This window comes from Mustela erminea, chromosome 18 (assembly GCF_009829155.1).
Source record: "Mustela erminea isolate mMusErm1 chromosome 18, mMusErm1.Pri, whole genome shotgun sequence".
NCBI lineage: Eukaryota > Metazoa > Chordata > Mammalia > Carnivora > Mustelidae > Mustela > Mustela erminea.
The window spans coordinates 41609088-41635402 of record NC_045631.1 but is presented as its reverse complement, the minus strand read 5'-3'; the positions used below and the strand labels follow the sequence as shown (position 1 = coordinate 41635402).

The 26315-nt window shown below is 52.1% G+C and overlaps 3 protein-coding genes across 3 annotated transcripts; 1 reads left to right on the top strand and 2 right to left on the bottom strand.

The window, feature by feature from the left end:
• Positions 1-25: 25 nt before the first annotated feature.
• Positions 26-6140, bottom strand: KLHL10 (kelch like family member 10). Its single transcript, XM_032321166.1, has 5 exons — positions 5800-6140; positions 2523-3012; positions 1188-1805; positions 688-837; positions 26-458 (listed from the first exon to the last, which is right to left on the bottom strand). The coding sequence occupies exons 1-5, from the start codon at positions 5991-5993 to the stop codon at positions 84-86; spliced, it is 1827 nt and encodes a 608-aa protein (XP_032177057.1). The 5' UTR covers positions 5994-6140; the 3' UTR covers positions 26-83.
• A 951-nt stretch (positions 6141-7091) lies between these two features.
• On the top strand, positions 7092-15912 carry NT5C3B (5'-nucleotidase, cytosolic IIIB). The gene is made up of 9 exons (XM_032321053.1): positions 7092-7103; positions 7348-7446; positions 8050-8119; positions 8206-8252; positions 10731-10816; positions 11385-11474; positions 13406-13568; positions 14353-14553; positions 15406-15912. Exons 1-9 carry the CDS (start codon positions 7092-7094, stop codon positions 15538-15540), a joined length of 903 nt encoding a protein of 300 aa, XP_032176944.1. The 3' UTR covers positions 15541-15912.
• Positions 15913-18582: 2670 nt separating this feature from the next.
• Positions 18583-26001, bottom strand: FKBP10 (FKBP prolyl isomerase 10). Its single transcript, XM_032321052.1, has 10 exons — positions 25673-26001; positions 22530-22675; positions 21903-22092; positions 21640-21785; positions 21109-21298; positions 20783-20928; positions 20022-20214; positions 19495-19637; positions 19130-19293; positions 18583-18844 (listed from the first exon to the last, which is right to left on the bottom strand). The coding sequence occupies exons 1-10, from the start codon at positions 25915-25917 to the stop codon at positions 18659-18661; spliced, it is 1749 nt and encodes a 582-aa protein (XP_032176943.1). The 5' UTR covers positions 25918-26001; the 3' UTR covers positions 18583-18658.
• Between the last annotated feature and the right edge of the window lie 314 nt (positions 26002-26315).

Below are 26315 nucleotides of genomic sequence, written 5' to 3'. Positions count from 1 at the left end.
TCTTACAAGTTTAAACACTGCATTTATTTAAAAAAAGAAGTAATTCTTATTGCTTAGACTTTTTATTAGCTAAATGAAGCAGCTCATACAGGTAGGGTACTTGTCGAAGCGGAGTACTTGACTTCATCTCGCAGTGCTAATCCCGTGAAGTTGTCCCGTCTAGCCGCATATTCCCCGACGTTGGCCAGCCCCGGCACCACACAGCAGCTCAGAGCGCTGCGGTAGATGCTCATGTCATGGGCGTCATACCACTCGTCCGTCTTTTCGTCATAGCACTCCACATTAAAGGTGGTAGTGAAGCCATTAAAGCCGCCCACCACAAACAAGAGGTCGTCTACCACCTCGATGCCAAAATTGCTCCGAGGATTAAACATAGTGGGGATTGTGCGCCAAGTATTAGCCACTGGGCTGTAGGCTTCTGCACTCCTAAGTCGATTTGCTCCATCAAAGCCACCTACCTATGGACAGCAAGGGAAACACGGTTGACTGTTAGCCATGGCTTCTGTGCACCAAGGAAGAGCCCACCATTGGGGGTGGGGGTGGAGAACCAGTGATTTCATACCTCCCTCTTTCCACTATTTTCCACAGGGAAAAAAAATGCTTTTCAAATGCTTACCAGCAGTGTAAACCTATTTGCGAACAAAAAAGCTAGGGTTATCGTTTTGGTGTGATACGAGATAAACTCACCGCATATACATGCTCTCCATAAGCAATTACACCTATTCCACTCCTCCTGCTTCTCATGGGTGCTATGACTGTCCACTGATTACTCTCAGTGTTGTACACTTCGGCTGTGAACAGACACTCGTTTCCGTTAAAACCGCCACATATGTAGACCTGTGTGGAGAGAGGCGCAAGGTAACTGAAATCGTCACCACTGGGGAGTGGAAAGAAAGGGTGTGTATGTGGCAGTGATGAGGGAACCCTTCTGATGCCAGCCTGTACGATCATTCTTTCTCCTGTGTGTGCATACATCGCTTTTTAATGAGTAAAATGTTAAAGGATAGTTACAAAGGGCCACTTTTTAATGAGTAAAATGTTAAAGGACAGTTACAAAGGGCCACTTCGTCGTTTAAGGACGGAGTTAGTCCTGCAGAGTGAGTGCTGCCCCTTCTATTTTCCACCTGCCCCCCCAAAACAAAGAAGAACATTCTTCTGGACGCGTTCTTTCCCCCCTCCAGTCCTACCTTCCCGTAGAGTGTCGTGGCACTCGCGTCACTCCTCTGCTCATGCATCGGGGCGATGAGCGTCCACTGGTTGGTCTCGGGCTCGTAACGTTCAGCAGTGTTCAGACGCACATAGCCGTCAAATCCTCCCATGGCGTAAATAAAATTGCTGAGGACTGTCACACTGACGTAGCAACGTCGGGAGTGCATCGGGGCCACCTGATGCCACGTTTTCTTGACCGGGTCAAAACGCTTAACGCTATTGAAATAGTCTACACTATCGAACCCCCCAATGATATAAACGTAGCCTTTCAAATAGGCTGCCCCGTGGTAGGCACGGGGACTCTCTTCCTCACAAGTGACATTCACCCATCTGTCTGCCCGAGCATCGTATGCCTCAATGGCATTGGTGGGGCTCCCACCACTCCAGCCACCAATTGCAAATAGGATGGCATAGGGCAGGCGGGGCCTGGTGAGTGGGTTGGTGAAGTCAGAATTAGAGGGTCCATTCATGTTGAGGTCATACATGGCCTTTAGGGCATTGATGATGACTGGCTTGCATTCCTCACTGTCTTTGACATAGTCGTTCATCTTCACGTTGTTCATGAAGTACTCAGCATGCATTAGGGCCAGGCGAACCTAAGAAAGAAATACAGAAAGTGAGATGAGGTGAGGGTACCTGGAAAACCCATCTCCGAATCTCCCTGCTTACAGTCTGCCTTTGCATGGCAGCAAGGTCATATTTTGTGTTTGAAACTTACAGCTCACAGTTAAATACAGCTTGAAATTTACAGCTCACAGTTTTGCGGAGGGGGTATACATTTGGATGCTGAGAATGAGCTAGATAGAAGGGACCTCAAGTGTTCACAGAGCTAGCCCCTTCCTGGGCCCCGGGCAGTACTATCAGACCAGAGAAAGCTGTGGTGATTGTTCAGTCATTGAACATCTATGTTTCTCTGTATAAAATAACACAGATTAGCACCAAATGGCTATAATTATACATAATACAGTTTGGTGTCTATCCCACTTCTACCTGGGGTTTGGGGAAACTCACAGAATAAAAATGGGTGAAAGGAAGACCCTTTAGAATTCTTTTGAAGGCCTTGCCATCTCCTTCCCCCACTGCCAGGGAGAATTTTGGTCAAAGAATATAAATGAGGTAGAAGAAGCTAGCACTGTCGAGAAAGAAAAAAACCCTGCAAAATTCCACAGAATAGTAGCCTTCTATATAAGTGTATGTGAATACAGCCCCAGAATCTGCCAAGCAGCTGAATGTGGCTCTTCGCACAGTCCCTCCGGGATAAATGAACCAAACATGAGCAATTAAGCATCCCACAAAAAATAACTAAACTTGACCTTGGGAAGCAAAACTGAAATATGCTGCTTCCTATTTTGGGGGTCATGAGAAATCCATTTTAAAATGGCCTCAAATACAGCGTCTTCTTGTTTGACGTTGAGCTCATCTTTCTCAATGATATCCTTCAGTTCAGTGACTGAGAGCTCTAAAAACTCGGCCGAGACTTTCACCATCTCCTCAAAGTTGTGCAGTATAAACATGTAGGCCTTCTGCCTCAGCTCTGGACAGTAGTAGTAGTCCGTGAACTTGCAGATGCCGATACAGTTATCCAAACACAGCTCCGACTTGAGGAACTCACAGCAACCCCTGACAATACCCATGATGTTAAATTGGTCTGCAGCAGCCAGCAGCTTCTCCACATTGTCCGGTGTGATAGGGACGGTCCGGGTGTATGCATATTCAATAATTAGCTTCATCATGTCAGGGGAAATGCCAGGAATGTTGTATACCTTCTTTTCAGTGTTGTTCCAGCCACTTGTAAACAAAGCTCTGGAAAAAAGAAAGAAACTAGCAGCCACTGAAACATTTCTCTCCAGTTTAACAGGTTCTCCCACTGTCTTTCGTCGAGGAGAGTTTGGACATTGCCCAAACAGTGCACAGTGAGTATGTTAGAAATAAATAGGCATGAGGAAGGGAAGGGGGCAGGCAGACTCTGCATCTTATACAATGGGCAAGAGAACCTTGCCAAGAACTTTGACTTTGGTCACTCTCCTTATCCTCATGAAAAGTAGAACTTTTCCCTATTTTGTGGGTGGAAAAATTGGGATCTAGAGCCGGGAATAAGACCTAGAGCCAGGAATAAGACCTAGATGTCTTCTATCTCGATCTTGCTTAAGAAAATTAAACTTGAGCAAGATGGTTTTTTAATAAGTACTGTTCAACCAGCATGCACCCAGAGTCTGATCACTCCTCACCTCTGACTGCCACCTCCTTGGTCCAAGCCCCCACCATCTCCAGGCTAGATGGGAGTAACCCTCTAATGGATACCCCTGCTTCTGCCCTTGATGCTGCCAGGACTTACAGTCATACCCCAACCACCTTATGAGTTTATGTACCCTTCCACCCAAAACCTTTCTTGCTCAGAGTAGAATACAAAGTGCTTGCCAGGGAGTACAAAAGTCCTCTGAGATCTAGACCAGTAATACCTCTCTGGTCACTTCCTCCCACTGTCCCCCTCATTCCATGCCAGTCCCACCAGCCTTGCTTTCCTTGAATACACCAGAGGTGTTTCATTTTTGGTCCTCTTGTACCTGCAGTGTTCTCTGCCTGGAAGGCTCCCTGCTGCGGATCTCCGTATTTCTCACTCCCACATCCCCCTTAAAGTCTTTGTTCAAATGTCACTTTGTCAGCAAACCATCCTATATAAAATCACCACCTTTCTATTTAAAATCTCCCTACCTGGGGCGCCTGGGTGGCTCAGTTGGTTAAGCATCTGCTTTCTGCTCAGGTCATGATCCCAGGGTCCTGAGAGCGAGTCCTGCATTGGGCTCTCTGCTCAGAGGGGAGTCTGCTTCTCCCTTCGCCTGCCCCCAACCACGCTTGGGTGTGCGCTCTCTCTCTCTCATAAATAAAATCTTTAAAAATAAATAAAATCTCCCTACCTTCCTTTTTTCCACCTAGCACTTGTGATCTGCTATTTTTTTTTATTTGTTGAATGCCTATTCCTCCTACTAGGAGGTAAACTTCATGAGAAAACAAACGTTTGTCTCTTTACTCAGTGTTTTATTTCTAGTACCCCAATAGTGCCTGTCATAAAATAGGCACTCAATAAATAATTATTGACAGTGTACTATTCCAGAACTATTTATTGGGCTTCTACTGTATAGCTACGTACTTTTTTAGGTGTTGAACAGGACAGAAGAAACTGCCCTGACAAGTTTTTCCTCTTTTTTCCAGGTGGTTTACAAGAATATGGGCTTGGAAATGAGATTCTTCCCTAGAGCAGGGGTCTGCAAACCTACAGCCTCTGGGCCAGATTTGGTCCACCTCTTATTTTTGTACCACCTACAAGCTAAGAATGTTTTCTACTTTAAAAAAAAAATTTTTTTTTAATTTTTTTGAATTATTTATTTTTAAAGATTTTATTTATTTATTTGACAGACAGAGATCACAAGTAGGCAGAGAGGCAGACAGAGAGAGAGGAAGGGAAGCAGGCTCCCCGCTGAGCAGAGAGCCCGATTCGGGGCTTGATCCCAGGATCCTGGGTTCATGACCTGAGCCGAAGGCAGAGGCTTTAACCCACTGAGCAAACCAGGAGCCCCACCCCCTTTTTTTTAGAGAGAGAGAGTTGGGGAGGGGTGGGGTTGGGGGGCAGGAACAGAGGGAAAGGGAGATAATCTTAAGCAGGCTCCATGCCTAACTTGGAGCCCAACACGGCACTTGATCTCAGGACCCTGAGATCATGACCTGAGCTGAAATCAAGAATTTAACCACTTAACTGACTGAGCCACCCAGACACCCTTTTTTTACATTTTTAAGTGGGGAGGTTTTGCAGCACCTGGAGATTATAATAAATTCAAATTTCAGCACCCATAAATCATTTTTATTGGAACACAGCCATGCCCTCTCATTTAGTATTGTCTATGACTGCTTTCCCACTATAAAGGCAGAGGGCAGTCATTGTGACAGAGGCTTGTATGGCCAGTAAGCCTTAAAATATTCACTATCTGGTCTTTTGTAGACCCTGTTGTAGGTCTAAAGGAAATGAGAGTTTTTAGCAACAGATGGAACACATGTATCATGTGTTCTTAGTTCATTGGAACTAAGAACTCAAACATTTTCAGCTCATGAACAAAATAGCTCTGCTGCTTCCTGGGTCCCAGTGCTTGTGGCCCAAACTCCCTTTATCTTCTGACAAACACTTCCTTGGGCCTTCCCGCATCCTCCTTCCCATCTGCTCAATCCTTGTCAATTCATCACCCTGTTTGAGAGAGTCTCTACTGGGATGGGGGCACAAGGGTCGGCAGCACTGTCCTCTAGGTTTAAGTGGGAAATCCAGGATGGGTGTCCAACCTTCCCAAAGATTAGTTTGGGTGAGAATCAAAGGAAAAAAGCACCTGGCCCACTAAGAGTTGGCTGAAATCCAGTTGGAAAGCAGAGAGGAGGCTCCGGCCATAGGCGTGCCTCTTCAGAAGACAAAGGAGCCAGGCTAGGGGAGCTCAGAATTTTGACAGTGTCCCTAACTTAAGATGATGGGGTGGGATACATGAAATGAACCAAAATGTCTCAGAATGAGCCCAAGTCCCCCTTTGGCTTAGTTTGGCAACCCTGTTATACCTAAAGTAGGAACTGCAGCTACAGAGGATGTTCTTGTGGGCATTGAACTCAAAGCCATTGACCTTGATGACCACGTCGCAGAGCTTGCCCTCTAGCCTAAGCTCGTTGAAGATCTCACAGGTCATCGCACTCATCTTCCTCTCCATGTGAGGCTGGTGGAAACGTGTGGAGGCCGCCGCGCTCTCCATCTCCATGGCACCCTGGGACCAGCGGAGAGAGGCTGCTCTCCTAGGGTGTTGGGGAGGGTTGTGGGGGGCCCCTTTAGCCTGCTGTCGCTCCTTTTCCCTACTACATCTTTCATATAGGGCCCATCAGGCAGCCCAAGTTCCAGAATCCTGGGCCCGCAGTGAGATCACTCTCAGGATTGTGGCCTCAGGTTCTGGAACTCTCTCCTGTCTCTGTCCTCCTTCCTTCCCCCCTCCCCCACCATTCAGGCTGAAGATCACCCACACCTTCCAAGCCCTTGAATCTGGAGTAGGACTGTGACCACCAACGCCATATAAGAGTTTTAATCCATTCTAGCTCCTGTTGCCCACTTCAGGTGCCCAGTTCTGTATCTGTGTAGCATCATCTAGACCTTCTTCCACTGCTGGGCACTTGGCTCCCCAGACACTGAATTCAGCGAAACCAAGTCAGAGGAGGCAGAAGGAAGGGAAGCTGATTAGAGCTCACGCTGGCCGAGCTGTCCAGGGCCTTCCTGCCCTGCGGACTTGTGTTAGTCGCTCATTGTCTTCTGTGATGAGAAGTGGGCCCGGTTAAACCCCTTCTGAATGTTTTCCATACCCCCTCCCTGCCTGCGGCTTTTGTGTTTTGCAAAGTTTGCGTCTGGAAATGACCCCTCTGGCCAGTACTTTTTTTTTTTTTTTAAAGAATTTATTTATTTATTTGACAGAGAGCGATCACAAGTAGGCAGAGAGGCACGCAGAGAGAGAGGGGGAAGCAGGCTCCCTGCTGAGCAGAGAGCCCGACGCGGGACTCGATCCCAGAACTCTGGGATCATGACCTGAGCCGAAGGCAGTGGCTTAACCCACTGAGCCACCCAGGCGCCCCAAGCCAGTACTTTTGCTGTCGACGGTGGCACCCGGTAACCCCAACTCTTGGGACCCTCACCCTGCTCAACACAGAGCCGGCACTCGGGGTCTTGCCCAGCGCGGGCGCCGCCCTCTCCTGGCCCCGCCCGCCACCCGGTCCCCCGCCCGCTGTTCCCCGGCCTCCTTGCGGCGGGCGACGCCTGCGCAGTGCGGGCGCGGGGAGGTCGTTGTCCCGGCGCCGTCGTCCCGGCCGCGAGCGCCATGGCGGAGGAGGTGAGGCGGGAGGAAGCGTCCGACGTGGGGCGGGCTCCGATCCCCGGGGCGCTCCGAGGCTCCCAGCTGGCCGCCTGGGCCCCGCCGCGCCACCTCGGCCAGTAGGCGCCCGGGTCTGGCCCGGAGCCCCCCTGTGCGCCTCGCGCGCCCCGGCCCTGCCTCGCAGGGCTGCGGAGCCGGCGCCGGGCTCCCCCTGGGCCCAGCGCGGTGCCGGGGTCAGCGCTTCTCTCGGGTCTCGGGACAGGTGAGCACCCTGATGAAGGCCACGGTCCTGATGCGGCAGCCCGGGCGGGTGCAGGAGATCGTGGGCGCCCTCCGCAGAGGCGGGGGAGACCGCTTGCAGGTACGGCGGGGGCGACGTGGGGCGGCTGGGGAGGTGACCGGCCCAAGGGGCCTGCCCGCGCTGCCGCGGACGCTGCCGGCCCTGAGCCCCTACAAATGGCCAGCGGCCGGAGGGCGAACCGGTTGCTCCACCTGATTGCGCTGGGTTAGAGTCCACCTGCCGGAAAACCGACATTTCAAATTTGTCGGTCATGACCAGCGTCTGCTTCCTCTTACTAGGTAGAAGGCACCCAGCACCAGGCCCTGGGGCCTTGTTTCCACACTAGCCGGGTCAGCGGGCTCCCCAGGAAGTTGCAGATGTGATGGGTCACCTTGGGAGGGACCCAAGGCAATGAGATGGCAAGGCTAAGAGTCAGAGAGGGTCTTGATTCTTCAGTCCCCACCCTGCCAGCGACCTCCAAGAGTCTGGGCGTCCTCAGGCATAGCAGGCTGCTACTAACTAGGATTAGTTCTCCCTCCCCCCTCCCAACCCCTTCCTAACTCCTGCAGGGCTTTGCCTACTGGCTGGATACTGAGCTGGTTTGCCTTTCATAATCTTCTCCTGCCCGGGCAGGGCCACACCATAAGGCATCTGTATGGATAGCATCTCTTTTTTGCATTTTAGGTCATCTCTGATTTTGACATGACCTTGAGCAGGTTTGCATATAATGGAAAGCGATGCCCTTCTTCTTACAGTAAGTCACATACTAGCTTGCTTTTTGGGGCTTGACAAGATGGTGGCTTCTGAGTGGCAAATGAAAGGAGTTTTGTGTGTTTGCAGACATTCTGGATAACAGCAAGATCATCAGTGAGGAGTGCCAAAATGAGGTGGGTTACAGCCCCTTCTTTGTTCAGAGATGGCTGTCATGTTCTACTTGAGATAGGTCTCGGTTAGCACCAAAGATTCCAGGGTAGAGACCTTGGAAGATTAATATTTTAAAAAAATTGTTCTTATGTTCAGGTGGACCTAGTCTCATAGACTGGGGCAGTGTTTCCTTTTTGTTCAAGACATGTGACAATTGGTGGTTAGCATATGGATGTTATGCATTCTGCGAGTTATAGAGTTTACAAGAGACTTCAATATTTGCTGTTTAACCCTCCAGCAACTCCAAGGGGTGGATAGAACCACTATTATCTCCATTTAACAGATGAGAAAACAGGCTTGAAGAGGATAAGCAACTCCTTCAAGGGTCATACAGGCAAGACACAGAGAGCTTGGTTTTCCCATAGATCTAATACTGTCCCAAACTCTTTTCACTACATTATGCTGTTTCTTTAATAATGTAATTGGGGTGGGGGGGGCACCTGGGTGGTTCAGTGGGTTGAGCATCTGACTCTTGGTTTTGGCTCAGGGTGGTGGGATCTGGGATTAAGCCTGCTGAGCAGGGAGTTTGCTTGAGATTCTTTCCCTCTCCCTCTGACACTCCCCCTGTGCACCCTCCCCCCACCTCTCTCTCTCTAAAATAGATAAGTCTTTTTAAAAATATATAATTTTTTTGGCAAGGTAACAAGTATCAAGAAAGACTTCTGAATTAATGTCACTATATGATAACGCCCACTTCCATGAGATGCATACAAATATTATATATAAATCATGCAGCCTTGGAGTTCATTTTACTTTGTTCCACATTCTGGCCTCTTTGCCAGAGGAGAGCCCTGCTGGCTGTACATTTCTCTGTAGTTTGCTGAGCTCTTTCTGCTGAAGAGCTGTATCATTTAGTTTCACTTCCTTATGAAATTCACTAAATTACATTTTAAGCAGTCTGTCAGTCTGTCATCTTGATCAGCTTTTCCAATACTCTGTCATGGTTACTTGTTATTAAGATGGGCAACAAATTGTAGATGCACCTTATATTTCTAAAACCCATCTTTCTGGAGATGCACTTTTAGCTTAACGTAAATTCTGGCTCCAGACCTAGTCAGTTGCTTTTGGTAAGTCACTTTTAGTGGTCCCTCACATACATGTCTTACCAGCTTCCAGAAAGCTGCACCCATAAGTAAGACAACAGGTTGGGTGCCTGCTCTAGGATAACAAAATGAAGGCAAACTAAGATTCTGGGCGTTGATGAGCTCCCGAAAAAAATCACAAAGCAAAGTTTATGCATGAAGCCCTTTTTCTTTTTAAAAAAGTATATTCTGTTGAATTCTCTTACGCTTTTTAGAAAAATATTCTCACACTCCCCCCAAAACGCACACATTGAAAATCTCAATACATTTTAGGAGTTTTCTCCCTTTGTCAGTGTGTGCTCTTTGCCTTTAACTCTCTTTTGGACCCATGGTCAGGGACTCCACATTGATCTCATAATATTCTGAGACTGGGCATATGTTAAAGTTAAAATTCTTTTGCCCGACCAGTTCCCGTTTTTATTGGGTGCTGTTACTGACTGGCCTGTGTGACTCGTGGTCCCAGATGCGGTCTCCCCAGACATGGAAGGAGATCTTAATAAGAGAGGTGCACACAGGAGCCGGTGAACTGATTGTCCTGATGTTGGTTCTATGATCGTTATCCACCGACATGCTGGCTCCCAAACCCACTTCCGTGATTTTTCTACTTCCACTTTCATGATTTTTGCCATATCTGTTAGAGTGGCCAGTAATACATATTTTACTTAAAGTTGGGTCACTATTAAAAATCTGAATGTGGGGAGTCTGGGTGACTCAGTCAATTGAGCATCTGCCTTCGGCTCAGGTCGTGGTCCCAGGATCCTGGGATCGAGCCCCGAAGAGGGCTCCCTGCTCAGTGGGGAGTCTGCTTCTCCCTCTCCCTCTCCCTGCTGCTCCCCCTGCTTGTGCTCTCTCTGTCTCTCTCTGTCAAATAAATAAAACCTTTAAAAAAAATCTGAGTGCAATTAGAAAAGAAACAATCTTTGTGAGAGCATGAATATGATGCGCTAGTTTTTTTTTTTCTTAATATGCATTAAAAGGAATCCAAAACTACTAAAATGAAAAGTGTGTATCCATGGCCTCCTAAAGTGACTTTGCGTACCCCCTGAGAATGTGGACCCCATTTGGGGAAATTCAGCTTTAATCCTTTCTTACCGGTTAAGCCCTGTCGACTGAGCTAGAGAATAACAACAAAATCTAGTAACTTCTCACCTGAGAGCAAAAGGTCTTTGTGGATTCTTAGACCTCACCCTCACCTCACCTCAGGGTGCGGATGTAGGGCTGACCAGCTCAGCAGGTCCATCACTCCCTAACACAGAGTTGCCTCTTCTAGGTGATTATTTCCTCACACTCAGCTGTGGGCCTTCGCTGGGGAAAACTTGATGTGGGCTAACGGCTTTTCTCTTCATTTGGATGTCCCAGCTCAAAGCGCTCCTTCACCACTATTACCCAATTGAGATCGACCCGCACCGGACCATCAAAGAGAAGTTACCTCACATGGTGGAATGGTGAGTGACGGTGGTTTTGAACCGCTCCTGGCCCCCATGATGGATGGGTCCGGGAGAGGGGTATGTTTTTCCTGAGCTTGAATGAGGTGGCAGGCCCCCTTACCTTACTGAATTGCCCTGGCCCCCTATTAGAACCAACCGTCCAGCCCCAGAGGGGCTACTTGTGGCTGCTGCTGGAGTGGGGGCCCACTGAGAATCCTTGGAAGGAGGGAGAAGCCCCTGGGTTTGGGGGACTGCACGCTGCAGGGAGATAACTTTCCTATAGGAACCAGCATAGCCTATAGGGGACAGAGCCCTGGTTCTCCAGAACATGGGGTCACCAAGGGAGGGTTTCAGGAGGGCTTGGACTTCAGCGGTTAGCCCACCCAGTTCTTGTTCCTGTGGCTGTGGTTCGGCTTCCTCACCCTCTTCCTTTTAAGGCCAGCCGGAGTCCTTCAGGAAGTGGCTTGGTAGAAAAGGATGAGGCCTCCATTAATCTTTCCAGAGGGGACTTGGCCCTAAAAAGGGAAAGGATAATTTTCCTACTTAGTGATTGGAATTTGGGCTTTTTTGGGGCGTCTGCTTCTAGGTGGACCAAAGCACACGATCTCCTTTGCCAACAGAAGATTCAGAAGGCTCAGATTGCCCAGGTGGTTAAAGAGTCCAATGCAATGCTTAGGTAAGTGGCTTGCTCTGGGAAACATTGGAAACTGGCTTGCTCCCAAAAAGAGGCTGGGAAGGAGTGGAGGGGAGTTAGTTGCTAGGGGAATAAGAAGAGACAGACACCGTAAGTGGCTGATGTGAAGAAGGCCTTGCTTTTCCTCTCTGAATACAGCTAAAGGATTTCTCACCTGTGAGTGCTTCCTAGGAAGCTGTCTGCTACTAGTGGAGGTAATAGGAATATGACCAAGGCTTCATCTCCTGGAACGAACAGCGTCTAGCTCTTTTTCTCCAGTGGTGAAAAGACTTTGGGGTCACCGTGATGCCTGGTGTTCTGGATTAAACCAGACATGGGAGTTGACTGGCCTAGGATCCTTGATCATCAGCGGCATTCCTAGTGCTACTCTCTCTGCTGCCATGTTCTTTCTTTCTTCTTTTTTTTTTTTAATTAACATATAATGTGCTATTTGTTTCAGGGATACAGGTCTGCGATTCATCAGTCTTACACAATACACAGTGCTCACCACAACACACCCCCTCCCCAGTGTCCATCACCCAGCCACCCCATCCCCCCACCTCCCTCTCCTCCAGCAACTCTCAGTTTGTTTCCTGAGGTTAAGAGTCTCTATGGTTTGTCTCCCTCTATGGTTTCATCTTGTTTTATTTTTTTCCTTTCTTCCCCTATGATCCTCTGCCTTGTTTCTTAAATTCCGTATATGAGTGAGATCATATGATAATTATCTTTCTCTGATAGACTTATTTCGCTTTGCGTAATACCCTCTAGTTCCATACATGTCATTGCACATGGCAAGATTTCATTCTTTTTGATGACTGAGTAGTATTCCTGTGTGTGTGTTTGTGTCTGTGTGTGTGTCTGTGTGTCTGTGTGTCTACACAAGCCCCGCCTTGGGCTTCCAGCTCGGAGGGGAATCTGCTGGTCCTTCTCCCTCTGTCCCTTCCTCTGCTCATGCGCATGCTCTCTCTCTCAAATAAATAAAATCTTTAAAAAATAAAATAATAAAATGTTTCTAAAAAGAAAAATTTAGAGGCACCTGTGTGGCTCAGTCAGTTAAGCATCTGACTCTTGATTTCGACTCAGGTCATGATCTCAGGATCCTGGGATGGAGCCCCATGTCGGGCTCTGTGCTCAGTGGGGAGCCTGCTTAAGACTCTTTCTCCCTCTCCCTTCCCTCCACACCCACACTCTCTCTTAAATAAATATATATATTTTTAAGATTTTATTTATTTGACAGATCACAAGTAGGCAGAGAGGCAGGCAGAGAGAAAAGAGGAAGCACACTCCCCGCTGAGCAGAGAGCCCAACTCGGGGCTCGATCCCAGAACCCTAGGATCATGACCTGAGCCGAAGGCAGAGGCTTTAACCCACTGAGCCACCCAGGCGCCCCAAATAAATAATTTTTTAAAGCTAGTATTAAAAATACTTTTCTTTCCCAAGATTTTATTTATTTGGTGGACAGAGAGAGATCACAAGTAAGCAGAGAGACAGGCGGGGTGGGCGGGAAGCAGGCTCTCCGCTGAGCAGAGAGCCCAGTGTGGGGCCCGATCTCAGGACCCTGATATCATGACCTGAGCCAAAGGCAGAGGCTTAACCCATTGAGCCACCCAGGCACCCGAATAAAAATACTTTAAAAAAATCTTTTGTTTATTCATTTGAGAGAGAGAGACAGACAGACGGGGCACAAACAGGGGGAAGGGCAGAGGGAGAGGGAGAAGCAGACTCCCCACCGAGCTGGGAGCCTGACGTGGGGCTCGATTTTAGGACCTGGAGATCATGACCCGAGCAGAAGGCAGACATTCAACCATCTGAGCCACACAGGCGCCCCAAATAAATCTTTGAAAATGAAAAATTTAAAAATACATCACCTAAGTAGGAAGTAAAGACCAGGAGCAGAGGCAGTGCCATTGCAGAGTCCATCTGTCTCTTTTCAGGGAGGGATACAAGACGTTCTTCAACACCCTCTACCAGAACAACATTCCCCTTTTCATCTTCTCCGCGGGCATTGGTGACATCCTGGAGGAGATTATCCGGCAGATGAAGGTGTTCCACCCCAACATCCACATCGTGTCTAACTACATGGACTTTGACGAAGACGTGAGCCTGATCTCCTTTAGGCTGGGAGGGTGGAGGGGTGGGAACCGCCAGCAGCTGAAACCCTGAACCCTGACTTGGGGAGGAAAGGGAGGGAACTCTTGCTGGCTTCTTGCCCTCAGGCCTTTACTTGTTTCTTCATGCCCACTAAAGACAGTTACCTCTGAAGGACTCACCCTTTGGTGTTTGACAGCTCACTGGGGTACCTAATTTAGGGTTCAGCCAGGCCCCATGTCAGTGTCCCAGGCCATCCTGGGTACTCCAGGGCTTAGACTTTGACTTGTTTTCCTGGAGCCAGACCGAGGCTCTGACTTCTTCCCCTCACACCAACTGCTGGGCCGCTGCTCCGTTCACCTGGGGCGAGGCTGCGCCCACCACCAAGGGCAAACACACATGTGGCCTGAACAGTGCCTGTGTCACGGCTTCGTGCTCCCGCCAGAGTGGCTGATCGGTCATGTCTGAGGGTCCTTGTGAGTTTTTAAATCAGGGGTTACACACTTTTTGTTGTAAAAGGCCTGGTAGTACCTACTTTAGATTTTGTGGGATGATGGGCTCTGATCTGTCACAACTACTCAACTCTGCTGTGGCAAAAAAAAAAAAAAAAAAAAAAAAAGTGGCCACAGTGTTTGCTTCTGGCTACAGGACCTAGTTGGCAGGCCCTGAGTTTGGACTACAAGGAGGTTCTGGCATTTCTCTGGCTGTCAGGATTCTCTTTCCTCTGTGACAGAGACTCCAGAGAACAGGCTCTAGAGGGTCCCTGCAGCCCTTCTGTCTCTCTCTTGCTTAGGGTTTCCTCCAGGGATTTAAGGGCCAGCTCATACATACATACAACAAGAACAGCTCCGTTTGTGAGAACTCCGGCTACTTCCAGCAGCTTCAGGGCAAAACCAACATCCTCCTGCTGGGAGACTCCATGGGGGACCTCACGATGGCTGATGGGGTGCCAGGTGTGGAGAACATTCTCAAGATTGGCTTCTTAAATGACAAGGTAGGTGTGGGACCAGGGCTTCCCAGCTCAGTGGCGTGCTTCTGTTTCGATGCCTGTTAAATGCCTGGCGAACACCTCTATGTGCCGGTCAAGGTCAAGTCATAGAGGCACTGAGGTGTGGCACGAACTATATTCTCATGGGAAAACAGCGATGACAGCTGTCGGGCACATGGCGCGACAGCGGAGTTCAGAGACACTATTGGGTGCTCACCACATACCCGTCATATTGACCCACTTAGTCCTTACGGCAGCCTTCTGAGATAGTGACTCTTATGCCTCGTTTTACAAATGGGGAAACTGAGTCAAGGAGGTTCATCTACCGGTGGTAGATAGTGTAGGAAGTGGGGGGCTGATTACAATCCTAAATCATAGCTTTAAGGCATGACTGAGGTGGAAGATGTCAGTATTCAGGAGGTGGGTTTATAAGTCAGAGAAGGAAAACACAAGAACAGACCAGGGGCCAACCAGAGGCGGGGGGCGGGGATCACCATCAGCATGAAGGGGCTCAGTATGGTGTCAAGTTAGAAGGCCACCAGTTTGCGCATCCCCCCTCCACAGCCAGCCAGCATGTGCCGAGGACCTCTAGAATGCTTGACCCGTGTGAAAATTCGGTCCAGATGCATTAGAAATCACATCTGGTTTTTAAATTTTAATCCCAGTCCTGTCTTTCTGTCACTGACCCGAGGGTTAATCGTGGCGCCCTGTGCCTGTTGCCGAGAGGGCAGGTCTCTGTCCCAGAGCTGTTCTTGGGGAGCTGCAGCTCGAATGCCCTCCGCCCCTTGCCCCGGGTGCCTGAGAGGCAGAGGCCGAAGGCAGGGCGTTCTGGGGACTCTCTGCCCCTCCCCCGGGCAGGTGGAAGAGCGGCGGGAGCGCTACATGGACTCCTACGACATCGTGTTGGAGAAGGACGAGACGCTGGATGTGGTCAACGGGCTGCTGCAGCACATCCTGCACCGCGGGGACTGGAGAGAGACACAGGGCTCCTGAGAGCCAGCAAGGCGGCTGGGGGGCCGGCACCATGGGCTGGAGAGCGGGGAGCCTCACCGGGAGGTCGCCCTGTGGGAGCGCTGCTCGCTGCATGTCCCTGTGCATGCGGAGTCCGGGATGCAGCTGCTGAGCCTGGGCCTCTCCCTCCTCCTTCCCCAGTGTCCTCTGTGGTGTTCTCGGGGGTGGGGCTGGTGGGGGAGCCCCTGCCGGGGGGGCGGGGGTCAGCCAGGTGAAAGCGGGACCCACAGGGTATTAGTGCCCTAGGGACCATCTAATCCAGGGGTTCTTTCTCCCCCAATTTTTTAAACACGGGAAGATGTTCTTCAAAGAAATCTAATGTGTGAAACAGATCAAAATAAAAAAAGGAGAAAACAGTTGTTCTGATTTGGGGGGGTGCAGGGCTGGCTGGCTTAGTTGATGGGGCGTGTGACTCTTGATCTCAGGGTTATGGGTTTGGGCCCTACATGGGGTGTACAGACTACTTAGAAAATAAAATCTTAAAAAAAATAAAACCAAACACCAAGTTCACTCACGAGACCCTCTGAGCACCCCCTAAATGTGTCTGGGGACCAAGGTGAGTAGGCAGGTCTGGAAGGTGTGTTTCCAAACCCTGACCTGGGATGGTTTCACATGATGCTGAGGTGTCCGTTAAACGTGGAGTTGAGGGGGTCCGTCAGGCCTGGCTAGCCTGGTGTGCAGAGCTCCTTGATGGATCTCCAAACGGATCCGTTTGGAGGCAGATTTTCTCTTGTGCCCTGGGCTCCTGCCCTGTCTTCTCTTCCTTATGTGGGCCCAGGGCCATGGAGATGGGTGCCTTTGGGGTGGGGAGGGTCCTGCAGTGGGACCCGAAGGGAGAAGCTGGTCCTTGACACAGCGGAAGTGATTTCTGCTCCGTCGTCTCGCATCACTGGCTGCCCTTTGAGTTTCTTTCCTCCCCTGTCGGCTTGGATGGTCAAGAACTAGCTGAATTCTCTCTAGGGCACATTTTGAAGGTGTAAAGCAGCCAGTTCCACTGGCGTTTTGCAGCGTGCCCTCAGAGACGCACCGCTCCTCCCGCAGAGGGTGCCTGGCTGTGGGACACGGTTCCCTGCAGCTCTGTAGGGGAAGGAAGGCAGTGCCTCCCTCACGAGAGCCCTGAAAGCGGGTGTCGCTTCCATCTACAGGTGGCTTGGAAAAGACCAGAAACTTACTCCAACTCCATAGCTAGGAGCTAGCGCCAGGATTTCAGTGATTCTGACCAAAGCTGTAGCGTTTCTTGGGCTTCACGCATTCACACCCGCGCGTGGGCTCCGGTTCCAAGCTGGCCTGTTGGCTTCTGGGGAGCTTGTGGCTACCATCGGAGGCCCATCGGCAGCCACAGTCAGACCCTGAGGTCCCCTTGGGATGCTTTGGGGCCAGGAGTATCTGTGATTGGCCGTGGGGAAAAGCCATGTCTCAGGATCCTGAGCAAGAAGTGGGTGCTCCTGGGGGACAGGTCAGTTCAGGGAGCCCAGGACCATCAGTCTGTCTCCCAAGCCTCCCCTGCTCTCCTGTCCCCTCCTGGTTTAGGTCATCTTTGTTCTAGCTGGGCGGGAGAGGGGAAGGTGGCTGGCCTGCTGGCTGGAGCAGCTCTTCCCTGAAGACCCTGGAGATGGGGGCCCTGTTACCTTTGCTTCAGATGGGGGAGGATCAGGACGGAGGTGATGGCTGGCAGCCAGGAGCAGGGAGAGGCGGGGCTCGCTGAGCATTGGAACAAATCTACATGTGAGAGATGAATCCGACCTGAGCCGCTTAATTTAATTCTTGAGTTTCTTGGGTCATGTTTGAGGTCAGGGACCTCATCTTTCCATTCAGTTGGGACATTCGGGAGACCTGGATCATCTCTCCACCCCTCCCCCAGGAGGTCCCTGTATGAATGCTCACTCCCCACCCTCCCTCCTGCAGTTAGGGGGTTCCTCTCCATGGAGAGGGCCCTGATAAGGCCAAAGGAGGCAGGAGGCGGAGATCCAGGATCTCGAGTGTCTACTTTGTGCCCCTTTCTTCCCCACTGTTTGGGTCCAAAGGCTTCCCTGCATGGAAAGAGCACATCCTGGGGCACCTGGGTGGCTCAGTGGGTTAAAGCCCCTGCCTTCGGCTCAGGTCCTGGGATCGAACCCCACATCGGGCTCTCTGCTCCGCGGGGAGCCTGCTTCCTCCTCTCTGCCTGCCTCTCTGCCTACTTGGGATCTCTGTCTGTCAAATAAATAAATAAAATATTAAAAAAAAAAAAAGAGCACATCCTGAGGCCTTTGGTTTAGTCTTTTATTTGGTGTAAAGGAGAAAGGGATCCGACACCAATTTAGCGTTTTGAATATGCAGAGCTCTGCCTACCCCCCTCTCACCCCAAGTGAGCCCTTCTTCCAAGTTTATCTCAGCCCTGAACCAAGGATATCGTAGCCATCCAAGCAGTTATCCTCGCCCCCCTGCCCCTTCATATTCTTCCCCTTCTCTGTCCCTTAGAGAAAGCAGCCGCCTTTAGGGGTGAAAGGCAATGACAAGCCCAGCCCTGAATGCTGCACCCCAAGGTCACTCCAGCCCCTACTGGCCTGGTGGAGGGTGGGCAGCGGAGGTGTGGGGACGCAGGGGACAGGTGGGGTGCTGCCCTCCCTAGATGCCAGCCAGAGTTGAGAGAGAGAGGCTGAGAGTCTGGTCAGTCCTGGTTCATGTTCCTGCGGAGCTGCCATGACACAGGAATAGGGCCAGGAGCGGGGTGGCTGGGGATGGCAAGGAAAAGTATGGAAAAAAGGGAAATATGGGGAAATGAAAGAATGACAAGCTCAGCCTTGTTCAGTGTCTGGTGACGTGGAGGGGAGGTATGGGTGACACGCCAGCAATGGCCCTGTTCAACCCTCAGGCTCGGCCAATGGCCAGCTTGGCTTTGTGACTCCAAAACTTGTGAGGGAGGGGTTTGGGGTCAGAAGAGAAAAACTGAGTAGAGGTCTGTGCTGTGGGTTTTACTCTGGGACTGGTGGGAAGACCAGAGTTGTCTCCTCTGACCACGTTTTAGATGTTTCTAGACATCATGCCAGTCAGCCCCACTGCCCACTGAACTCCCAGAAGTGGGCCTTTGCATCTGGGCCCGGGCCCAGGCCCCCGCCCTTCAGAGCTCCTCGTGGACCCGCTCTTGGTCTTCGTCTGACTTCAGTTTGAGCTCCTCCACAGTGATCTTGCCATCCTGGTTGCGGTCCTGGTTCTGAAACATGTCTGCTATGGTTTTCTCTGGGTCCTGCCCAGGCATGAGACGTCCTTTGCCCTCACTGACTTGAGCCTTGATGAAGGTGGAGAACTGGGAGCCCAGAGAGCCAAGAGGAGAAGGGAGTGAGGGTCTCATCTGAGCGGCCGTGGGTGGCCTGGGGAAGGGTCCCAGGAGCCAGATGGCAGTGGGGGGGATGGGCTACATGAGGAAGAGGCAGGGACAAGGGAGCTCAAGCACAGGGACCCGGCACAGGGGCAGAAGCAGGTGCAGATGGGATGGCAGACGGACTACATTGCTCGATGCCACCTACATGGTGGCTTGTGCTGGGGTGACAGCGGGGGATTGGTTCTTAGAAGGACTGAACTTCTCACCCACCTCCTCTGGGGGGACCTCGCCATCCTTATTGAGGTCCAGGCCTTCGAACAGGTTGACAGGAGGGTCCTCGTGCCACACAAACAGGTAGCCTGTGGGCAGCCCCTCCTCCCGGGACACCAGCTCCACCTCGAACAGCAGCACCGCACTGCCGGGGACACCCCGGGCTGGAGGCGGGGAAGGAAGAAGAGGAGAAGGAAGGCGTCGCCATCAGGCCGGGGCTGGGCCCGACTTGCAGCCTTGCCCTGGGAGCTCCCCAGCCCAGAGGCCTCAGTTTCCCTGTGCCGGGCACATGGGATGTTTGCAGAACCCCTGGGAGGGATTCCTGCACTCCCCCCGCCAGCCCCCAAGGACAGTCAGCCCCTCACCTCCGCTCTCTCCGTGTGCCAGGTGCGGGGGCACCACGAGCTGCCGCCTCTCTCCCACACACATGCCCTGCAGGCCCGTGTCCAGGCCCTCAATCACCTTGTTGGCCCCCAGAGTAGCCTCCTGGGGGTCACCGTAGTCGTGGCTGGGGGGGAGAGCAGATTCCTGGGTCAGTGCCCATCCTTGTCCCCGGCCAGCTGTTACCCCATCGTCCCACCCCACCCCCGGCCCCCCCAGTTCAGAGGGAGAATGCCCTCCTCACGGAGCCACTGTCCCTAAAGCATGGCCTGGAGGGCTCATCGCCCCCTGCTTTGGTTTCCGCTCCACAAATGGAGCCAGCGGCTCCCCTAGACGGCTGGCTTCACCCTCCCTGAGCCCACAAGGCAGGAACCTCAGCTCCTCAAGCTCCCCCACCACACTTGCTCGCTGGACGGGAACTTAGGGAAAAAGTACCCTTGGGGGTGATCAGGAGGACTCCCTGCACCTGGGCCCACCCACCTGCCCAGCCCTGGCCCCGCCCCGGACCCACGAGGAGAAGAGCTTGGTGCCATCCAGAAGGGAGCAGTTGTAGTGGTAGCGAACAAAGTCCCCAGGCTTGGCCGTCTCATTGCAGGTCTCCGGGGGCGGGGACAGAATCTTGATTTCCACGGGATCCGCAGGGTTGTGGAAGTCAATGATGTGGACGTCGAAGATCAGCACAGCAGAGCCAGGGATCTTGTCTCCTGGAGCCAAAACGGGGAGTGGATCGGCTTAGAATCCAGAAGGGGCTGCTCAGGCCTCCACAGAGGCCCCTAGACCTACCCAGTCCTGTGTTTTCAAGCCAGGATGGGACGGAGTATTTGTCCCCAGGGTCGATTCTTCTAATACCCTCTTGTGGAGGGTGAGGGGCAGGGAAGGAAGGGCCACGCCAGTTAGAAAGCCCTTTATACACAAGCTCTTGCAATCTCCCAGTAACTTACCCTGCTGGTCAGTGTGATTAGTCCCATTCTACTGGTGAGGACACTGAGGCTTCCAGCAAAGCTGGGGCACAAGTCCACGTCTCTTTGCTTCCTAGGACTACGCTGTTTCTGTTCTTCCATAACCACCCCGCCTCCCCAAACTCAGGAGTCTGCTGCCCTTCTCCAGGATGGAAGGGAGAAGTGGTGGGGGGGGTGTTGCCCCTGAAGGAAAGGACGGAGTCTGTGTGGCAGGAGGTGGGCGGGTGAGAGAGGGGCAGAGCAGTGGCTGGGATGTCAGGGAACAGACTGCAGAGGAATAAGGCGGTGACTGGGAGCACAGGGGCATGCCTACCAGTTCCGTTCTCCCCGTAGGCCAGGTGGGGGGGGATGGTGATCCTCCGGCGCTCCCCTATGCAGGCGCCCTGCAGCCCCTGGTCCATCCCGGGGATGATGTAACCCTGCCCCACATAGGTGTTGTAGGTGTGGTTGCGGGAGTAGCTGTAAGGTGGGGAGGGTCAGCAAGGGAGTCAGAAGTGCACCCTGACCCCCTCTTCTCCGCAGCTCGGAGCAGCCCCTAGCTGCTGTTGGGGTTGTGGGGGCCCCCGTCCTCAGATCCTGCTTCAGCTTCCTCCTCCCTCCTCCCCGTCCCCACCTTCCCTCTTCAGGAGTCCCAGGGACCTGGAATCAAAGGAGGTGCCATCCATCAGGGACCCGTTGTAGTGGTAACGCATGAAGTCTCCAGCTACCGCTCTCCGGACGCAGCCAGGAGGTAGCTCCAGCGTCTCCAGCTGGACAGTGTCCTTAGGGTTGTGGACGTCAATCAAGAGCACGTGGAAGACCAGGGAGGCCTGCGGGGGGATCACAGTCCCTGGGGAAGGGATAGGCTTGAACCATACAAGTGGAGAGCAAACCACAGCTCCTTCTCCATTCAGGAAAGCCTATGTGAGCACCTTGCAAAAAGATGCTAATTCTATTCTCCAGAGACCCTTCCCAAGTGAGGCATGAGCTGGATCTTCCCAAGACCATCACCAGCCCATATCGAATGCGTGTGAATCAGAATAAAGCACCCTTTTTTAGTGAGATCATCACCAAGATAGATTTCATCTCTATGGGCCTCCTTGGCTGAGTGTCCTTGTGCAGTACACAACCTGAACAACTGTATGTGGCAGCCCTCTTCTGGGGAATCCCCAAGTCCCTGTCTGTCCTCACCATAGCCTTTCTCGCCATAGGCCAGGAATGGAGGGATGATGATCTTCCTTCTCTCTCCAGGACACATGCCCAGCAGCCCCTGATCCATGCCCTTGATCAGCCAGCCAGAGCCAACGTAGGTGTCATAAGTGCCGTCCCTACTGTAGCTGCAGAGAATGAGGTAGAGGTGATGCTGCAGGAGACGGGAGAGGCAGGCTGGGCCCTGGACACCTTCCCCATCATACTCTATTCCCTAGGGCCCCAGGACTCCCTCCAGCCCTTACCTGGTGTCAAAGGCGGTGCCGTCCAGCAGGGTGCCATTGTAGTGGTAGCGGACAAAGTCGCTGTCCTGGACAGTGCGGGGGCAGTGGGCTGGGTGCAGCAAGGTGCTCACCTGCACAGTGTCTGCCTTGTTCCACACATCCAGCAGGACCACATCGAAGTAGAGGGTGGCATCAGGGGGAATGAGCCCCGCTGTGGGAGTCCAACAACCACAGCTTGTATTTGGGGCAGCCTCCAGGAACCCTCCAAACGCCACAGCCCCTCGGGCCCCAGGACTCCCTCTAGCCTTAGCTGGTGGCAAAGGCGGAGCCACAGTTGCACCAGCTCCAGCAAGGTGGGTTGAATAGACATTGAAAGTCCCACTTGCCTACGCCCGCCACCCTGGCTCCCCTTCTCCCCAGTCAAGCTTCCATTCTACCCAGGGCCCTGTCATTTCCTGTTCTCCCACTCCAGGGGCAGGAGGAGACAGAAACTCTGGTCTCAGACCTGCCACGACTCCCACTGCCTGTGCAGTGTGACCTTGGGCGAGTCACGCTCCCACTCTGAGCTTCAGTTTTTTTGGTTTTGGGTCCCAGAATGCTGCCTCCTGATCTCCTTCATCCCCATGCCTGGGCCCCAACCCTTCTCACCCACACCAATGCTGCCATAGCCCAGGTGGGGGGGCACAATGAGACGTCGTCGCTCGTTGACACACATGCCCATGAGGCCCCGGTCCATGCCGGTGATGAGGCGCCCCACGCCCACCACGATGGCCACCAAGGTGCTTCGGTCATAGCTGGAGGAGGGAGGAAACAGCTGGGGTACAGCGGCCTCTGCGCAAGGGCACACATACACTCAGTCCCCCTCCCATTCCACAGGTGTGCGTCCACAGGTCCTGTCTTCTTTCGGAGCCTCCCTCCCCAGTTACACAGGGAAGCCCCTGAGGGAGGCTGGGGGCTTTTATGTGCCTAGGACGGGGGATGGGGGTGGATGGGGCTGTTGGGGGGGTGGGGGCGGGGTATCTGTGCAGCAGAGGGAGGGCTAAGTGTGGCACCAAGGGGAGGAGGCACATTGAGCATTTACAACCAGCCAGATGAAATCCTTGGCCTTTTCCTTTCCTTTATTTCTTTCTTTCCCCTGTGAACTGGACGTTAGGGTTTTCATTTTTCTCATGATGAAGTTTGAGATGAGAGGCTAACTGACTTGCCCAAGGTCCCTTGTTCATGTTCGTGCTGCCACACCATCAATTTTCCAAGGAAAGGAGGAGGCAGCAGAGCTCACGGAGGGTAGGGATTGGTTTCCAGTTTGGGAAAGGCCTGTTTTATTTTTTTATTTATTTATTTTAAAAATATTTTATTTATTTATTTGACAGAGAGAGAGAGAGATCACAAGTAGGCAGAGAGGCAGGCAGAGAGAGAGGGAGAAGCAGGCTTCCCACCGAGCAGAGAGCCCGACATGGGGCTTGATCCCAGGACCCTGAGATCATGACCTGAGCCGAAAGCAGAGGCTTAACCCGCTGAGCCACCCAGGCGCCCCGGAAAGGCCTGTTTTAAAATTGCTGTGGCCTTTATTTGTTTTTCTCTTACTTTTATTTATTAATTGTTTTATTGAAGTATGATTGACATACAATATGATTATTAGTTTCAGTTGTACAACATAGTGATTTGACATTTAATTTACATACATTACAAGAAGAGCAGAATGATAGATCCAGTCAGCATCTGTCACCAGTTAAGGGAGGGTGGGAGATTTTTTTCTTTATTTACTTATTCATTTATTTTTAAGATTCCACCTATTTATTTAACAGAGAGGGAGCACAAGGCGGGAGTGACAGGCTGAGGGAGAGGGAGAAGCAGGCTCCCCACTACGCTTGATCCCAGGACCCTGGGATCATGACTTGAGCTGAAGGCAAACGAACCCCCTGAGATTTTTATTTTATTTTAAGATTTTATTTATTTATTTGATAGAGAGAGAGAGAGATCACAAGTAGGCAGAGAGGAAGGCAGAGAGAGAGAGGGAGGAAGGGAAGCAGGCTCCCTGCTGAGCAGAGAGCCTGATGTGGGGCTTGATCCCAGGACCCTGGGATCATGACCTGAGCTGAAGGCAGAGGCTGTAACCCACTGAGCCACCCAGGCGCCCCAAGATTTTTATTTAAAAAATTTTTTAAAGTCACTTCATTTTTTTTAAGTTTATTTAATTTTTTTAGTAATCTCTAACTCCAACAAGGCGTTCGAACTCAAGACCTCAAGATCAAGAGTTGCATACTCTTCCAGCTGAGCCAACCAGGTGCCCCAAGAGATTTTTATTTTGATCCAAGGGGTTAAGAACCATGGGTTAGGAAAGTTTTCCAAGCTCAGCACTGCACAAACTGGGACCAGCCAGGCTCCCAGAGTCCCACCATGGAAGTCATGGCCTGCTCCCTGCCCCTCCCCTACTTGGGCTGTGCTCTTGGCCACAGGCCATACCTCATTCTGCCCACTGAGCTGAGTCCTTCACAGTGCTGCTGTGAGGCCCAAGCCTGCACAAAATTTCTTCCAGTTAAAAACTATCAGAGCACCCAGTCCTCCCCAGAGTCCAGATTAACGTGCCCTCAACTGGCTTTCGGATCGGTAGGCACTGAGCGAAGTTCGTGTTCATTCATCATCTTACTTGAGCCCTGTTACCAGTCTTAGGAAGGGAGGACTTAATTTTCCAGATTGTTTTTAACCTCAATTTTTCAGATAAGGAACATGAAGCTTCAAGTAGAGAAATTCCTTGTCCATGGTCACAGGCTGGACAGGAGTCTGGGGTCTTGGACTCTGGAGTTCATGTTCTTACTCTGTATACTGCCTGCCTTCCAAAGCCAAGGCCACTAATTTCCCATGGGCTGAGTTGCGTGTTTTGGGAAGGAGTCTAAGTGGGATTGACTTCTTGGGATATGCTGTGTGACTGGGACCCGAGGTTTAACCCAGCCTGGCGTGCAGTCCTGCCCTGTCTCAACCAACAAAAGTGGCTTGCCAGAGCCGATCAAAGGCCCAATCAGACCAGAAGCCCATCTCTCACACGCCAAGGCTGGCAAGATGGGCGGCAGCCCCGGTCTGGTAGAGCTAAGATGGAGGAAGGTGGGGGTGCAGAGAGACCCGAAAGAGGGGTAAGAGAACCCTCCAAGGAGCCCAGGAGGTCAATGGCAGGCCATGTGACACGTAGACAGTTGGGGTCCTTACACAGAGCTATGCCCTACACTCCTGGATCCATCGTGCTGTCGTACTCTAATGCTCCCTGGCTCTACAGGGCTAACTGCTCAAACTGACCACCACCTCCAGAGAGGTTCTACTGCTTCTTTTCCGGTTACAAAGGCGCTAGACCCTGGGGCTGGAACCAGAAGAGATTCAGGCTGGGTAGAAAGGGCAGGGGTCCCAGGCTGAGACCCCTGGAGAATTCACATGCAGCCAGGGCCAAGCCCTTCCCCCCACCACTGGGGACCAGAACCTCCTCCCTGCCAGGCCTTTAATAAAGCACCGGTGAGTAAACAGAGCAGTTCACCTAGATCACCAAACACTTGGGGGGGGAAATGGGGAGCTTGTTCTAAAAGAAACTGGGGTCCTTTGAGAGGCGAGGGCTTGAAATCCAGGGCAAGGATGTCTTTGGGAAGATGGAGGTCTGGGAGTCCCCATTCCCAGGGTGCTGTGTTAGGGGTTAGAAGACTATGGAGTAGGGGATGTGGACACAGCCTAAGGGGCTACAAGGGATCCCCAGAATTAAGAGAGCCTGGCCCTAAGGGGGGTGGCGAGTCTGGGGGCACCCAACCCATTACCTCGAGTCAAACTTCTTGCCATCCTCGAAAGTGCCGTTGTAGTGGTAGCGCACAAAATCTCCCATCTGCACTTCCCGGGGACAGGTCTTGGGAATGTGGTACCTCTCGATGACTACATCTTCCAGGGGGCCCCCGGACGGGCTAGCACGGCCCAGCCCCCTCCCCACGGCCTGCACCAGCAGCAGCAGCAACTGCAGCAGGGGGAGCCGGGGGAAGGTGTGGCTGGGGGACACCGCGGGGAACATGGTGCCTGGAGCTGGGACGGCCGGCAGTGAGGACGAGCGAGGGAGTCGCCGCAGCCAAACTCCTTCCCCCGCTCCTCCCGGAGCAGGCTCCCCCCCTTCCTGTCCTCAGTCCCCACCCCCGCCCTGGCTGGTACACGTGGAATGGGGGGCAGGGGAGACTGAGCTGGCGGGCCGGGGGGCGGGAGACCGAGGGTGGAATAGGAGGAGGGGGCAAGACTGAGTGCTGGAGTCACAGGAATGCACCACAAAGAACTCCAGCTTCCCTCCTCCCGCTGTCCCTGGGCTTAGCGTCCAGGGGCCCGGTCAGGGAGGGAGGTTCAGGAAAGCGGAGAAGTCGGAGCTTACTCCCATTTAAAAAAAAAAAGAAAGAAAGAAAGAAAAAAGAAAAAAGTTCTGCG

Excerpts from the sequence above, each read along its gene's own strand:
- KLHL10 (XM_032321166.1), bottom strand. The coding sequence starts at position 5,993 with ATGGAGATGGAGAGCGCGGCGGCCTCCACACGTTTCCACCAGCCTCAC. Across the intron at positions 1,806-2,522 it reads TTTCAGTTTTGCTTCCCAAG|GTTCGCCTGGCCCTAATGCA; the intron begins GTCAAGTTTAGT and ends TTTCTTTCTTAG. Across the intron at positions 838-1,187 it reads CCACGACACTCTACGGGAAG|GTCTACATATGTGGCGGTTT; the intron begins GTAGGACTGGAG and ends CTCTCCACACAG.
- NT5C3B (XM_032321053.1), top strand. Across the intron at positions 10,817-11,384 it reads TTACCTCACATGGTGGAATG|GTGGACCAAAGCACACGATC; the intron begins GTGAGTGACGGT and ends GTCTGCTTCTAG. Across the intron at positions 13,569-14,352 it reads ACATGGACTTTGACGAAGAC|GGTTTCCTCCAGGGATTTAA; the intron begins GTGAGCCTGATC and ends TCTCTTGCTTAG.
- FKBP10 (XM_032321052.1), bottom strand. The coding sequence starts at position 25,917 with ATGTTCCCCGCGGTGTCCCCCAGCCACACCTTCCCCCGGCTCCCCCTG. Across the intron at positions 20,929-21,108 it reads GGCACCTCCTTTGATTCCAG|CTACTCCCGCAACCACACCT; the intron begins GTCCCTGGGACT and ends CCCACCTTACAG. Across the intron at positions 19,294-19,494 it reads GGCACACGGAGAGAGCGGAG|CCCGGGGTGTCCCCGGCAGT; the intron begins GTGAGGGGCTGA and ends CCCCGCCTCCAG.